At 54.3% G+C, this 13960-nt stretch overlaps 1 protein-coding gene across 1 annotated transcript in view; it reads right to left on the bottom strand.

The window, feature by feature from the left end:
* TFRC (transferrin receptor) overlaps positions 1-13960 on the bottom strand; it is a gene marked incomplete in the record, with an annotated part of 89599 nt that overhangs the window by 12939 nt on the left and 62700 nt on the right. The window contains 3 exon segments of the mRNA XM_073626440.1: positions 739-820; positions 1033-1097; positions 1191-1258. Of these exon segments, the coding sequence (XP_073482541.1) occupies positions 739-820; positions 1033-1097; positions 1191-1258 (215 nt within the window).

Raw genomic sequence — 13960 nt, 5'->3', positions numbered from 1 at the left:
CAGAAGTACCTTATGTCACCAATCATTTAAATAATCCAAAGGGATAGGGATATTATTTAACCAAGGCCCATCAGTAGTCAATATACAAATCACAATATGGCAAACAAAAGGGGTAAAATGTCAGTCACACAGTACAGGTCCTTTATAGTAGCCAGAAACACGATGGGTCAGGGAGGTTAAATAACCTTTAAGGCCCGATTCACACTTGTGCAGGTTGCATATTGCAGGTGCATTTTTTCAATACACATCTTTAAACCGTTGAAGTCTACGGATCCAAAAACAAGTCCCTGGCCCTTTCTATAAAATGCACAGATGTGAACTACATCCATAGGAAACCATGTTAAATGGACTGTAGTGTTTCTGCAAAACTGAAAACGAGCTAAAAAAAAAAAAAAAAAATGCATAGGTGTGAACCAGGACTTCTGGCTGCCTGAGATCACCGTATGGTAGAAACGTCCACTTGGTACATCTGCCGCTAAATAGACCACCCAGCATTGTCGTGGCAAAAGAAAACATTTTACTCATTTTTGAGTTGGAGCAGACCGCACAAGGTATCTTACAACACCAGCTTTAAAAAGGTCTTCTAGTGAAGAGTTACCTTTGAATACCCAGTAATTTACCAAAAAGTCACATTCAAGCAAAACAAAATTCTTTTAAATGTTGCTATAACAGAAATTTTAGAAACTTGAGAAATCGCAAACTAGCAAGAAAGTTGGGAGAGCATTTCATTTTTGTTACCTTAACGAAGCTGAAAGATAACGAAGGAACTCCAGAATAGGCAAGAAAGGGGTAAGCCGTATCAGCAATTGACAAAGGTTTTCTATTAGAAGAGGTGACAAAAACAATTTTTTAGACACCAAAAAAAAAAAAATTCTAGTTAACAGTCACCCCAAAAACACCGTATTCACATTAGTATCTTAAGCACATAATTAACAGACTTTGTAATAAAAAAAAAAAAAAAAAAAAAAAAAAGAGAAGGATGCATAAATTATGAAAAATACCCATGCAAAAATGACCTGTCTGGATCCTTACATGAAATTCTTGGAGTCTACTTTATCAGAAAGTTTTGCATCACCGTTAGAATTAGGGTCAGACACCTGCATGGAAACATAACTCAGAATTACCAGCTGCATGGTGCCAAACACCCACGTTTGGTTCATTACATTTCCAAAAACAAATAATATCCTTACCTCCTTTAATGTTTTTTGGATCATAGTATACATAAGAGGGCTACCAGACACTTGAAGTGGTCCAGCACCTAAGGGGAGGCAACCACAAACAACGTTAGCCATGTGAAAGCAACAAGAACTGTTCTGAGTTATTAAACCCATCAACCGCCATCAATACCTGACCTTTTAAAAGTGACTGCATGCAAAGAAAGTACTTAAAGGCTAAGTTCACCTTTTTTTCTAAAATAAAGCTCCCCCACGTACCAATATACCAGTAAAGTACCTCTGTTGTACAAAAATACAAGTTTTCTTTGGTTTTGAAGACTAGGCCTCCCCTCCATCCATGGCTGTAGTTTGCAGATAATTTCAGAAACTTCCTGGTATAAAACAGGACAGACCAGCCAGTATGACCCAGGAAAGTTTACCAGCTGTCAGCATACCTTCACCCAACAACCAACTTTTCACAGCACCCCTGGCATTCCTCCATGTGTGAATTTGCCTGACTTCCCCAGCATCCCTTTGGAAGGCCTCAGGTTGCATGCTAAATTCCCTGGAGCCACATGCAGCCCACGGGACATCCCTGATGTAGTGCAAGTGCCTGCCCGATTGAATACAGAGTGATTGGATTGATGGGGTCTCCCATTATATCGTTACAGTAAATCTAAAAAGGAGATTGTAAAGGAATTGTACAATCAGATTGTATAGTGTATGGCCACATTTATACACCTAAAATTACCTAGTTGTGCTTTCAGTGTCATTAATTGTTAAATGGCACACTAAACTGAAGAAAAACACATTGCCACATGAAAAAAAAACAGGTGACTGGCTGCCCTGTGTGGGTCACTGGAAAAACAAGCCAAAAAACATGCAGTCACACTACTCTAGGTGTGAATGGGGCCTGAAAGTGCAATTGGTGCATTTACAGAAGAACAATGAGGCTCCATTCACATCTGTTTCCAAACACATGGCAAACTGCACAGAAAATGTGCGCTTTGCCATGCGTTACATAAATGCTGCAAATATGCATCGTGTGTCGTCACCACATGTTAAAGACCCCAAGTGGGGCAAACACTGAACTGCAGTAAAGCACCATGCCCATGCGTTGCTCCAAAAATAGTTCTGGAGCTTCTCTGGGGCGATTGTTGCGTGTAGGGCAGTCTATTCAAGTGAATGGGTTGCCCTATGCCGAGCAAGTGAAAACACTTCAAAACACATAAAACAAACGCATGTGGTAATGAGAGTTTGTTAGGTGGAGATGTGAATGAGGCCTCATGACTAAGCATCTCCGTCCACTCCCTCCTATGTACTTGTATAAAGATGCCATACACTATGAAATCTGATTGTACAATTTCCTTTAGATTTACCTGAAACTATGGGATAGAAAGACACATCTGAACAATCCATTCAATTTGTACCAAATCAGACAGCTAGCTAGATAGCTGATGGGAGATCTAAAGGAGATTGTACAATTAGATTGTATAGGTAGTGGGTGGAAGGTAGTATTGTAATGAGGGAGGTATGTCCAGAGTGGTGAACATGCCCTCTTATGTGATGCAACAAGGAAGTGATGGCTTCTGGGAGATGACCTAACAGGAAGTGAATGCTGCTAAAAGCTACAGGAAGTGATGTAATCTGAAAATACATTAAAAAAAAAAAAAAAATTCTAAAGATCATGTGAATGAGGTAAGAGAGAAAAGCACATTGGGATGGCTGGGCCAGGAATGGCATTGGAAAACACTATTCATTATGAAAAGTGAAATTCTGCCCAAAAAGGTGAACTTATCCTTTAAAGTAGAACTTTCAGTTTTGGATAGAATTGAGAAGTAATAAAACACCCATTAAGTTTTTATTGCGGTCTGTGTCCCCATTAAGGAGATTCACTCCATTAGCCTTGTTTGCCATGATCATTTAAAAGTAAAAGAAAATAGCAAAATTTTGGGTTGTCCCCGGAAAAGTAATAGCAAGGAAATCTTCCAATGGAGACACTAATTCTAGTGACCTAGGGGTCCCCAAGGAATTCAGAGATGGGGAAAAAAAAACAAAAAAAAAAAAAAAAAAAAAAAACACACAACACATCCCACGCGCACGTTATTTGTTACACCCCCAAACAAAAAGGCATGGCATAACTGAACTGGTTAATAAGAAAAAAGCTAAAGCACAGCAACGCAGGATGGCACGAACATGACACGTCCTAACATATTGAGAGATAGAGGATAAATATAACTGGAAAAAATGAATTTTTAGGCACCACTGATAAAAAAGTAATACATTTTATTAAACACACCATATAAATATAAAAAACAAAGTTTTTTTTATTTTTTTTTTATTTTTAAAGACAGTAATTGAGAAAACACACAGTAATCCAGGGCTTGACAAAATTTGCTTTAAAATTAGGAGCCAGCTAAAAAAAAAAAAGAAAAAAAAAAAAAAAGACGTTCAGGAGGCAGTTGGATGCTTTTTTCAGCTGCCCCTGAACTCATCCAATGTTATCTAATCAGTACATGTACACTGGTTAGTTTAATGTCTTTTTGGGCAGAGGAGTGAGGAGGAAGAGGGGGCAGAGGAGTGAGGAGGAAGAGGGGGCAGAGGAGTGAGGAGGAAGAGGGGGCAGAGGAGTGAGGAGGAAGAGGGGGCAGAGGAGTGAGGAGGAAGAGGGGGCAGAGGAGTGAGGAGGAAGAGGGGGCAGAGGAGTGAGGAGGAAGAGGGGGCAGAGGAGTGAGGAGGAAGAGGGGGCAGAGGAGTGAGGAGGAAGAGGGGGCAGAGGAGTGAGGAGGAAGAGGGGGCAGAGGAGTGAGGAGGAAGAGGGGGCAGAGGAGTGAGGAGGAAGAGGGGGCAGAGGAGTGAGGAGGAAGAGGGGGCAGAGGAGTGAGGAGGAAGAGGGGGCAGAGGAGTGAGGAGGAAGAGGGGGCAGAGGAGTGAGGAGGAAGAGGGGGCAGAGGAGTGAGGAGGAAGAGGGGGCAGAGGAGTGAGGAGGAAGAGGGGGCAGAGGAGTGAGGAGGAAGAGGGGGCAGAGGAGTGAGGAGGAAGAGGGGGCAGAGGAGTGAGGAGGAAGAGGGGGCAGAGGAGTGAGGAGGAAGAGGGGGCAGAGGAGTGAGGAGGAAGAGGGGGCAGAGGAGTGAGGAGGAAGAGGGGGCAGAGGAGTGAGGAGGAAGAGGGGGCAGAGGAGTGAGGAGGAAGAGGGGGCAGAGGAGTGAGGAGGAAGAGGGGGCAGAGGAGTGAGGAGGAAGAGGGGGCAGAGGAGTGAGGAGGAAGAGGGGGCAGAGGAGTGAGGAGGAAGAGGGGGCAGAGGAGTGAGGAGGAAGAGGGGGCAGAGGAGTGAGGAGGAAGAGGGGGCAGAGGAGTGAGGAGGAAGAGGGGGCAGAGGAGTGAGGAGGAAGAGGGGGCAGAGGAGTGAGGAGGAAGAGGGGGCAGAGGAGTGAGGAGGAAGAGGGGGCAGAGGAGTGAGGAGGAAGAGGGGGCAGAGGAGTGAGGAGGAAGAGGGGGCAGAGGAGTGAGGAGGAAGAGGGGGCAGAGGAGTGAGGAGGAAGAGGGGGCAGAGGAGTGAGGAGGAAGAGGGGGCAGAGGAGTGAGGAGGAAGAGGGGGCAGAGGAGTGAGGAGGAAGAGGGGGCAGAGGAGTGAGGAGGAAGAGGGGGCAGAGGAGTGAGGAGGAAGAGGGGGCAGAGGAGTGAGGAGGAAGAGGGGGCAGAGGAGTGAGGAGGAAGAGGGGGCAGAGGAGTGAGGAGGAAGAGGGGGCAGAGGAGTGAGGAGGAAGAGGGGGCAGAGGAGTGAGGAGGAAGAGGGGGCAGAGGAGTGAGGAGGAAGAGGGGGCAGAGGAGTGAGGAGGAAGAGGGGGCAGAGGAGTGAGGAGGAAGAGGGGGCAGAGGAGTGAGGAGGAAGAGGGGGCAGAGGAGTGAGGAGGAAGAGGGGGCAGAGGAGTGAGGAGGAAGAGGGGGCAGAGGAGTGAGGAGGAAGAGGGGGCAGAGGAGTGAGGAGGAAGAGGGGGCAGAGGAGTGAGGAGGAAGAGGGGGCAGAGGAGTGAGGAGGAAGAGGGGGCAGAGGAGTGAGGAGGAAGAGGGGGCAGAGGAGTGAGGAGGAAGAGGGGGCAGAGGAGTGAGGAGGAAGAGGGGGCAGAGGAGTGAGGAGGAAGAGGGGGCAGAGGAGTGAGGAGGAAGAGGGGGCAGAGGAGTGAGGAGGAAGAGGGGGCAGAGGAGTGAGGAGGAAGAGGGGGCAGAGGAGTGAGGAGGAAGAGGGGGCAGAGGAGTGAGGAGGAAGAGGGGGCAGAGGAGTGAGGAGGAAGAGGGGGCAGAGGAGTGAGGAGGAAGAGGGGGCAGAGGAGTGAGGAGGAAGAGGGGGCAGAGGAGTGAGGAGGAAGAGGGGGCAGAGGAGTGAGGAGGAAGAGGGGGCAGAGGAGTGAGGAGGAAGAGGGGGCAGAGGAGTGAGGAGGAAGAGGGGGCAGAGGAGTGAGGAGGAAGAGGGGGCAGAGGAGTGAGGAGGAAGAGGGGGCAGAGGAGTGAGGAGGAAGAGGGGGCAGAGGAGTGAGGAGGAAGAGGGGGCAGAGGAGTGAGGAGGAAGAGGGGGCAGAGGAGTGAGGAGGAAGAGGGGGCAGAGGAGTGAGGAGGAAGAGGGGGCAGAGGAGTGAGGAGGAAGAGGGGGCAGAGGAGTGAGGAGGAAGAGGGGGCAGAGGAGTGAGGAGGAAGAGGGGGCAGAGGAGTGAGGAGGAAGAGGGGGCAGAGGAGTGAGGAGGAAGAGGGGGCAGAGGAGTGAGGAGGAAGAGGGGGCAGAGGAGTGAGGAGGAAGAGGGGGCAGAGGAGTGAGGAGGAAGAGGGGGCAGAGGAGTGAGGAGGAAGAGGGGGCAGAGGAGTGAGGAGGAAGAGGGGGCAGAGGAGTGAGGAGGAAGAGGGGGCAGAGGAGTGAGGAGGAAGAGGGGGCAGAGGAGTGAGGAGGAAGAGGGGGCAGAGGAGTGAGGAGGAAGAGGGGGCAGAGGAGTGAGGAGGAAGAGGGGGCAGAGGAGTGAGGAGGAAGAGGGGGCAGAGGAGTGAGGAGGAAGAGGGGGCAGAGGAGTGAGGAGGAAGAGGGGGCAGAGGAGTGAGGAGGAAGAGGGGGCAGAGGAGTGAGGAGGAAGAGGGGGCAGAGGAGTGAGGAGGAAGAGGGGGCAGAGGAGTGAGGAGGAAGAGGGGGCAGAGGAGTGAGGAGGAAGAGGGGGCAGAGGAGTGAGGAGGAAGAGGGGGCAGAGGAGTGAGGAGGAAGAGGGGGCAGAGGAGTGAGGAGGAAGAGGGGGCAGAGGAGTGAGGAGGAAGAGGGGGCAGAGGAGTGAGGAGGAAGAGGGGGCAGAGGAGTGAGGAGGAAGAGGGGGCAGAGGAGTGAGGAGGAAGAGGGGGCAGAGGAGTGAGGAGGAAGAGGGGGCAGAGGAGTGAGGAGGAAGAGGGGGCAGAGGAGTGAGGAGGAAGAGGGGGCAGAGGAGTGAGGAGGAAGAGGGGGCAGAGGAGTGAGGAGGAAGAGGGGGCAGAGGAGTGAGGAGGAAGAGGGGGCAGAGGAGTGAGGAGGAAGAGGGGGCAGAGGAGTGAGGAGGAAGAGGGGGCAGAGGAGTGAGGAGGAAGAGGGGGCAGAGGAGTGAGGAGGAAGAGGGGGCAGAGGAGTGAGGAGGAAGAGGGGGCAGAGGAGTGAGGAGGAAGAGGGGGCAGAGGAGTGAGGAGGAAGAGGGGGCAGAGGAGTGAGGAGGAAGAGGGGGCAGAGGAGTGAGGAGGAAGAGGGGGCAGAGGAGTGAGGAGGAAGAGGGGGCAGAGGAGTGAGGAGGAAGAGGGGGCAGAGGAGTGAGGAGGAAGAGGGGGCAGAGGAGTGAGGAGGAAGAGGGGGCAGAGGAGTGAGGAGGAAGAGGGGGCAGAGGAGTGAGGAGGAAGAGGGGGCAGAGGAGTGAGGAGGAAGAGGGGGCAGAGGAGTGAGGAGGAAGAGGGGGCAGAGGAGTGAGGAGGAAGAGGGGGCAGAGGAGTGAGGAGGAAGAGGGGGCAGAGGAGTGAGGAGGAAGAGGGGGCAGAGGAGTGAGGAGGAAGAGGGGGCAGAGGAGTGAGGAGGAAGAGGGGGCAGAGGAGTGAGGAGGAAGAGGGGGCAGAGGAGTGAGGAGGAAGAGGGGGCAGAGGAGTGAGGAGGAAGAGGGGGCAGAGGAGTGAGGAGGAAGAGGGGGCAGAGGAGTGAGGAGGAAGAGGGGGCAGAGGAGTGAGGAGGAAGAGGGGGCAGAGGAGTGAGGAGGAAGAGGGGGCAGAGGAGTGAGGAGGAAGAGGGGGCAGAGGAGTGAGGAGGAAGAGGGGGCAGAGGAGTGAGGAGGAAGAGGGGGCAGAGGAGTGAGGAGGAAGAGGGGGCAGAGGAGTGAGGAGGAAGAGGGGGCAGAGGAGTGAGGAGGAAGAGGGGGCAGAGGAGTGAGGAGGAAGAGGGGGCAGAGGAGTGAGGAGGAAGAGGGGGCAGAGGAGTGAGGAGGAAGAGGGGGCAGAGGAGTGAGGAGGAAGAGGGGGCAGAGGAGTGAGGAGGAAGAGGGGGCAGAGGAGTGAGGAGGAAGAGGGGGCAGAGGAGTGAGGAGGAAGAGGGGGCAGAGGAGTGAGGAGGAAGAGGGGGCAGAGGAGTGAGGAGGAAGAGGGGGCAGAGGAGTGAGGAGGAAGAGGGGGCAGAGGAGTGAGGAGGAAGAGGGGGCAGAGGAGTGAGGAGGAAGAGGGGGCAGAGGAGTGAGGAGGAAGAGGGGGCAGAGGAGTGAGGAGGAAGAGGGGGCAGAGGAGTGAGGAGGAAGAGGGGGCAGAGGAGTGAGGAGGAAGAGGGGGCAGAGGAGTGAGGAGGAAGAGGGGGCAGAGGAGTGAGGAGGAAGAGGGGGCAGAGGAGTGAGGAGGAAGAGGGGGCAGAGGAGTGAGGAGGAAGAGGGGGCAGAGGAGTGAGGAGGAAGAGGGGGCAGAGGAGTGAGGAGGAAGAGGGGGCAGAGGAGTGAGGAGGAAGAGGGGGCAGAGGAGTGAGGAGGAAGAGGGGGCAGAGGAGTGAGGAGGAAGAGGGGGCAGAGGAGTGAGGAGGAAGAGGGGGCAGAGGAGTGAGGAGGAAGAGGGGGCAGAGGAGTGAGGAGGAAGAGGGGGCAGAGGAGTGAGGAGGAAGAGGGGGCAGAGGAGTGAGGAGGAAGAGGGGGCAGAGGAGTGAGGAGGAAGAGGGGGCAGAGGAGTGAGGAGGAAGAGGGGGCAGAGGAGTGAGGAGGAAGAGGGGGCAGAGGAGTGAGGAGGAAGAGGGGGCAGAGGAGTGAGGAGGAAGAGGGGGCAGAGGAGTGAGGAGGAAGAGGGGGCAGAGGAGTGAGGAGGAAGAGGGGGCAGAGGAGTGAGGAGGAAGAGGGGGCAGAGGAGTGAGGAGGAAGAGGGGGCAGAGGAGTGAGGAGGAAGAGGGGGCAGAGGAGTGAGGAGGAAGAGGGGGCAGAGGAGTGAGGAGGAAGAGGGGGCAGAGGAGTGAGGAGGAAGAGGGGGCAGAGGAGTGAGGAGGAAGAGGGGGCAGAGGAGTGAGGAGGAAGAGGGGGCAGAGGAGTGAGGAGGAAGAGGGGGCAGAGGAGTGAGGAGGAAGAGGGGGCAGAGGAGTGAGGAGGAAGAGGGGGCAGAGGAGTGAGGAGGAAGAGGGGGCAGAGGAGTGAGGAGGAAGAGGGGGCAGAGGAGTGAGGAGGAAGAGGGGGCAGAGGAGTGAGGAGGAAGAGGGGGCAGAGGAGTGAGGAGGAAGAGGGGGCAGAGGAGTGAGGAGGAAGAGGGGGCAGAGGAGTGAGGAGGAAGAGGGGGCAGAGGAGTGAGGAGGAAGAGGGGGCAGAGGAGTGAGGAGGAAGAGGGGGCAGAGGAGTGAGGAGGAAGAGGGGCAGAGGAGTGAGGAGGAAGAGGGGGCAGAGGAGTGAGGAGGAAGAGGGGGCAGAGGAGTGAGGAGGAAGAGGGGGCAGAGGAGTGAGGAGGAAGAGGGGGCAGAGGAGTGAGGAGGAAGAGGGGGCAGAGGAGTGAGGAGGAAGAGGGGGCAGAGGAGTGAGGAGGAAGAGGGGGCAGAGGAGTGAGGAGGAAGAGGGGGCAGAGGAGTGAGGAGGAAGAGGGGGCAGAGGAGTGAGGAGGAAGAGGGGGCAGAGGAGTGAGGAGGAAGAGGGGGCAGAGGAGTGAGGAGGAAGAGGGGGCAGAGGAGTGAGGAGGAAGAGGGGGCAGAGGAGTGAGGAGGAAGAGGGGGGAGAGGAGTGAGGAGGAAGAGGAGTGAGGAGGAAGAGGGGGGAGAGGAGTGAGGAGGAAGAGGGGGGAGAGGAGTGAGGAGGAAGAGGAGTGAGGAGGAAGAGGGGGGAGAGGAGTGAGGAGGAAGAGGAGTGAGGAGGAAGAGGGGGAGAGGAGTGAGGAGGAAGGAGGAAGGGGAGGGGGAGAGGAGTGAGGAGGAAGAGGAAGAGGGGGGAGAGGAGTGAGGAGGAAGAGGGGGGAGAGGAGTGAGGAGGAAGAGGGGGAGAGGAGTGAGGAGGAAGGAGGAAGAGGGGGAGAGGAGGGGGAAGGAGTGGGGAGGAAGGAGGAAGAGGGGGAGGGGAGGGGGAAGGAGTGGGGAGGAAGGAGGAAGAGGGGGAGGGGAGGGGGAAGGAGTGGGGAGGAAGAGGAAGAGGGGGGAAGGAGTGAGGAGGAAGAGGGGGGAGAGGAGTGAGGAGGAAGAGGGAGAGGAGTGAGGAGGAAGGAGGAAGAGGGGGAGGGGAGGGGGAAGGAGTGGGGAGGAAGAGGGGGGAAGGAGTGAGGAGGAAGGAGGAAGAGGGGGAGGGGAGGGGGAAGGAGTGGGAGGAAGAGGAAGAGGGGGGAAGGAGTGGGGAGGAAGAGGAAGAGGGGGGAAGGAGTGGGGAGGAAGGAGGAAGGAGTGGGGAGGAAGAGGAAGAGGGGGGAGAGGAGTGAGGAGGAAGAGGGGGGAGAGGAGTGAGGAGGAAGAGGGGGGAGAGGAGTGAGGAGGAAGAGGGGGAGAGGAGTGAGGAGGAAGAGGGGGGGAAGGAGTGAGGAGGAAGGAGGAAGAGGGGGAGGGGAGGGGGAAGGAGTGAGGAGGAAGAGGGGGGAGAGGAGTGAGGAGGAAGGAGGAAGAGGGGGAGAGGAGGGGGAAGGAGTGGGGAGGAAGAGGAAGAGGGGGGAAGGAGTGAGGAGGAAGGAGGAAGAGGGGTAGGGGAGGGGGAAGGAGTGGGGAGGAAGAGGAAGAGGGGGGAAGGAGTGAGGAGGAAGAGGGGGAGAGGAGTGAGGAGGAAGGAGGAAGAGGGGGAGGGGAGGGGAAGGAGTGGGGAGGAAGAGGAAGAGGGGGGAAGGAGTGAGGAGGAAGGAGGAAGAGGGGGAGGGGAGGGGGGAAGGAGTGGGAGGAAGAGGAAGAGGGGGGAAGGAGTGGGGAGGAAGAGGAAGAGGGGGGAAGGAGTGGGGAGGAAGGAGGAAGGAGTGGGGAGGAAGAGAAGAGGGGGGAGAGGAGTGAGGAGGAAGAGGGGGAGAGGAGTGAGGAGGAAGAGGGGGAGGGGAGGGGGAAGGAGTGGGGAGGAAGAGGAAGAGGGGGGAAGGTGTGAGGAGGAAGAGGGGGGAGGATGTGAGGAGGAGGAGGGGGAGAGGAGTGAGGAGGAAGGAGGAAGAGGGGGAGGGGAGGGGGAAGGAGTGGGGAGGAAGAGGAAGAGGGGGGAGGAGTGGGGAGGAAGGAGGAAGGAGTGGGGAGGAAGAGAAGGGGGGAGAGGAGTGAGGAGGAAGAGGGGGGAGAGGAGTGGAGGAAGAGGGGGAGTGGAGTGAGGAGGAGGAAGAGGGGGAGGGGAGGGGGAGGAGTGGGGAGAGAGAGAGGGGGAGAGGAGTGAGGAGGAGAGGGGGGAGAGGAGTGAGGAGGAAGAGGGGGGAGAGGAGTGAGGAGGAAGAGGGGGAGAGGAGTGAGGAGGAAGGAGGAAGAGGGGGTGGGGAGGGGGAAGGAGGTGTGGAGGAAGGAGGAAGAGGGGGAGGGGAGGGGGAAGGAGTGAGGAGGAAGGAGGAAGAGGGGGAGGGGAGGGGGAAGGAGTGGGGAGGAAGAGGAAGAGGGGGGAGAGGAGTGTGAGGAAGAGGGGGGAGGGAGTGAGGAGGAGAGGGGGGAGAGGAGGTGGGAGGATGAGGGGGGGTGAGGAGGTGGAGTGGTAGAGGGGGGAGAGGAGGTGGAAGGAGGAAGAGGGGGAGAGGTGGGAAGGAGGAGTGGGGGGAGAGGAGGTGGATGGAGGAAGAGGGGGGTGAGGTGGTGGAAGGTGGAAGAGGGGGGAGTGGAGGTGGATGGTGGTAGTGGGGGGAGAGGAGGTGGAAGGTGGATGAGGGGGGAGTGGTGGGGAAGGAGGAAGAGGGGGGAGAGGAGGTGGAAGGTGGATGTGGGGGGAGGGGAGGTGGAAGGAGGAAGAGGGGGGAGGGGAGGGGGAAGGAGGAAGAGGGGGGAGAGGAGGTGGAGGAGGAAGAGGGGGAGGGGAGGGGGAAGGTGGGGGAGGGGAGGAAGAGGAAGAGGGGGAAGGAGTGGGGAGGAGAGGAGAGGGGGGAAGGAGTGGGGTGGAAGAGGAAGAGGGGGGAAGGAGTGGGGAGGAAGAGGAAGAGGGGGGAAGGAGTGGGGAGGAAGAGGAAGAGGGGGGAAGGAGTGGGGAGGAAGAGGAAGAGGGGGGTTGGAGGGGGAGGAGGAGGGAAGTGGGGGGGTGGAGGGGGGAGGAAGAGGATGTGGGGGGAGGAGTGGGGGGAGGGTTGGGGTGGAAGAGGGGGGGATGGAGTGGGGAGGAAGAGGTGGAGGAGGAAGAGGGGGAGATGGAGTGGGGTGGAGAGGGGGGAGAGGAGTGAGGAGGTTGAGGGGGTGAGGAGTGTGGAGGTGAGGGGGGAGAGGAGTGAGGGGAGAGGGGAGGAGAGGAGTGGAGGAAGAGGGGGGTGAGGAGTGATGAGGAAGAGGGGGAGGAGTGAGGAGAAGAGGGGGGTGAGAGTGAGGGAGGAAGAGGGGGAGAGGTGTCGGGAGGAAGAGGGGGGAGAAGTGAGGAGGAAGAGGGGGGGAGAAGTGAGGAGGAAGAGGGGGGAAGTGAGGAGGAAGAGGGGGGAGAAGTGAGGAGGAAGAGGGGGAGAGGGAGGAAGAACTCAGATGCTGAGTTTAGAGGCATTTCAAGCGCTAAACGCAGTAACTCCGCATTTCGTTTACAGGAGTTTTCCATTTTGACCTTTTAAAAAGGCTTCTAAAACGCAACGCGGCAAAACAAACGTTTTGAACGTGGGTTACTGTCTGTCAAGTTAAATAGTTTGGGAGAGGTTGTAAAAATGTCCCGTGTACATTAAGCCTTAAAAACTTCATAATTCAAGTAACCCTCAGCTAAGGAGTTGTCATTTCAGGAGAGCGAGAGCACCTCTCTCTCCCCCCCCCCCCCAACAGAAAGTTGAGGTGGAGTTGAGGTCAAGATACACAACTTATGTTGAAACAGTAACCTGAACAATGGTGCCACCTTACACGAAACCAGCTGACAATGGTCAAATTTGTGTTTTGATCTAGATAACTAAGCCTTTGACTAAAGGAAAGCTAGGGTAAGTAACCCCATTGGTTCAAAGGGCGAGATCGTATCCCTAGTAAGAACCCAATGTGTTCCCCAGACAATGGCAGAGATGTGAGGTTAATGATACACCAGTCACAAGGTATATGGACATTCTATAATGAATATGTGCCCAATATGCCTAAAAGAAATGACATTTTGGTTGGGTAGGACAATTGTTTATTGAAAAGCATACCATCTATGCTGATATCCAACGGAATCCATTGTCTAAACTCCAGAAATTGTTTGCACAGCTAAACCCTTATCTAAATCTTCTTTGAGCCTGTCCAAAGTCCATTCCAAACACTTTAGGAAACATTTAAATCCTGTCTACTCAGTGGTATTTTAAAATACATGCGATTATAAGAAATTCAAATTCTATATTAGATTCCAGGTCATAGATACAATTATGAGTTTATTGAGTACTCTGTCATAAGGTAAAAATATGATATTTTGAATAGAACAAATTAAGATGTGTGTTAAGCCATCATTGTTATAAAAGACATAAATCGTGACTACATCTACATAAATACCCCCATATAGCATGTGTTGTTCCAGATAAATAGGTATTCATAGGATGTGCAGGAGTTATGCAGTTATCCATATAGACAGTCATTTTGTGTGATATTGATCAAACATACTGAGTGTATTGTATATTGTGCCAGTTGCCGGAGTCTTTGAATATAGATATATATTCATCAGCCCCAATATACAGGAAGATACCCGTTATGCAAAAGAGAATATTTTTTTAACAAATCGTTCAGAACACATTTTTCTGCCCTCAGACACACCTAGTGGTTGAAGGTGATATTACCTGAGCTCACCAAGTAAAATCATTAGATTTTTCCAACCAATGGAGAATAGGCCATACCTTCTGGCTGCGATTATAATTTTATGAGCTTATTGTCCCAAATGGTATAAAGTATGTGAGGGCCATAGAGAAAGGATTATCGCAGACCCACACGCCGGATACACTCCTTAGACCAGTGGTCTCAACCTGGCGGCCCTCCAACTGTTTGCAAAACTACAAATCCCACCATGCCTCTGCCTGTGGAAGCCATGCTTGTAACCATCAGCCTTGCAACGCCTCATAGGACTTTTAGTTTTGAAACAGCTGGAGGGCCGCCAGTTTGAGACCCCTGGCCTAGACTAAACAAGAAGCCTGCTGATAATTGACCACTCCCCATATTACTGGACTTTGCTACTGGAACTAAACAAACGTACTTATAAGTTGTCGGATATCTTCCATTTTCCTGTGGCAAGATACAGACCATACGGATATTAACTAACCTTTTC

The sequence above is a fragment of the Aquarana catesbeiana genome, linkage group LG04 (genome assembly GCF_042186555.1).
Source record: "Aquarana catesbeiana isolate 2022-GZ linkage group LG04, ASM4218655v1, whole genome shotgun sequence".
Taxonomy (NCBI): domain Eukaryota; kingdom Metazoa; phylum Chordata; class Amphibia; order Anura; family Ranidae; genus Aquarana; species Aquarana catesbeiana.
The sequence above is the reverse complement of the archived record's forward strand: the minus strand, read 5'-3'. Positions and strand labels throughout refer to the sequence as shown.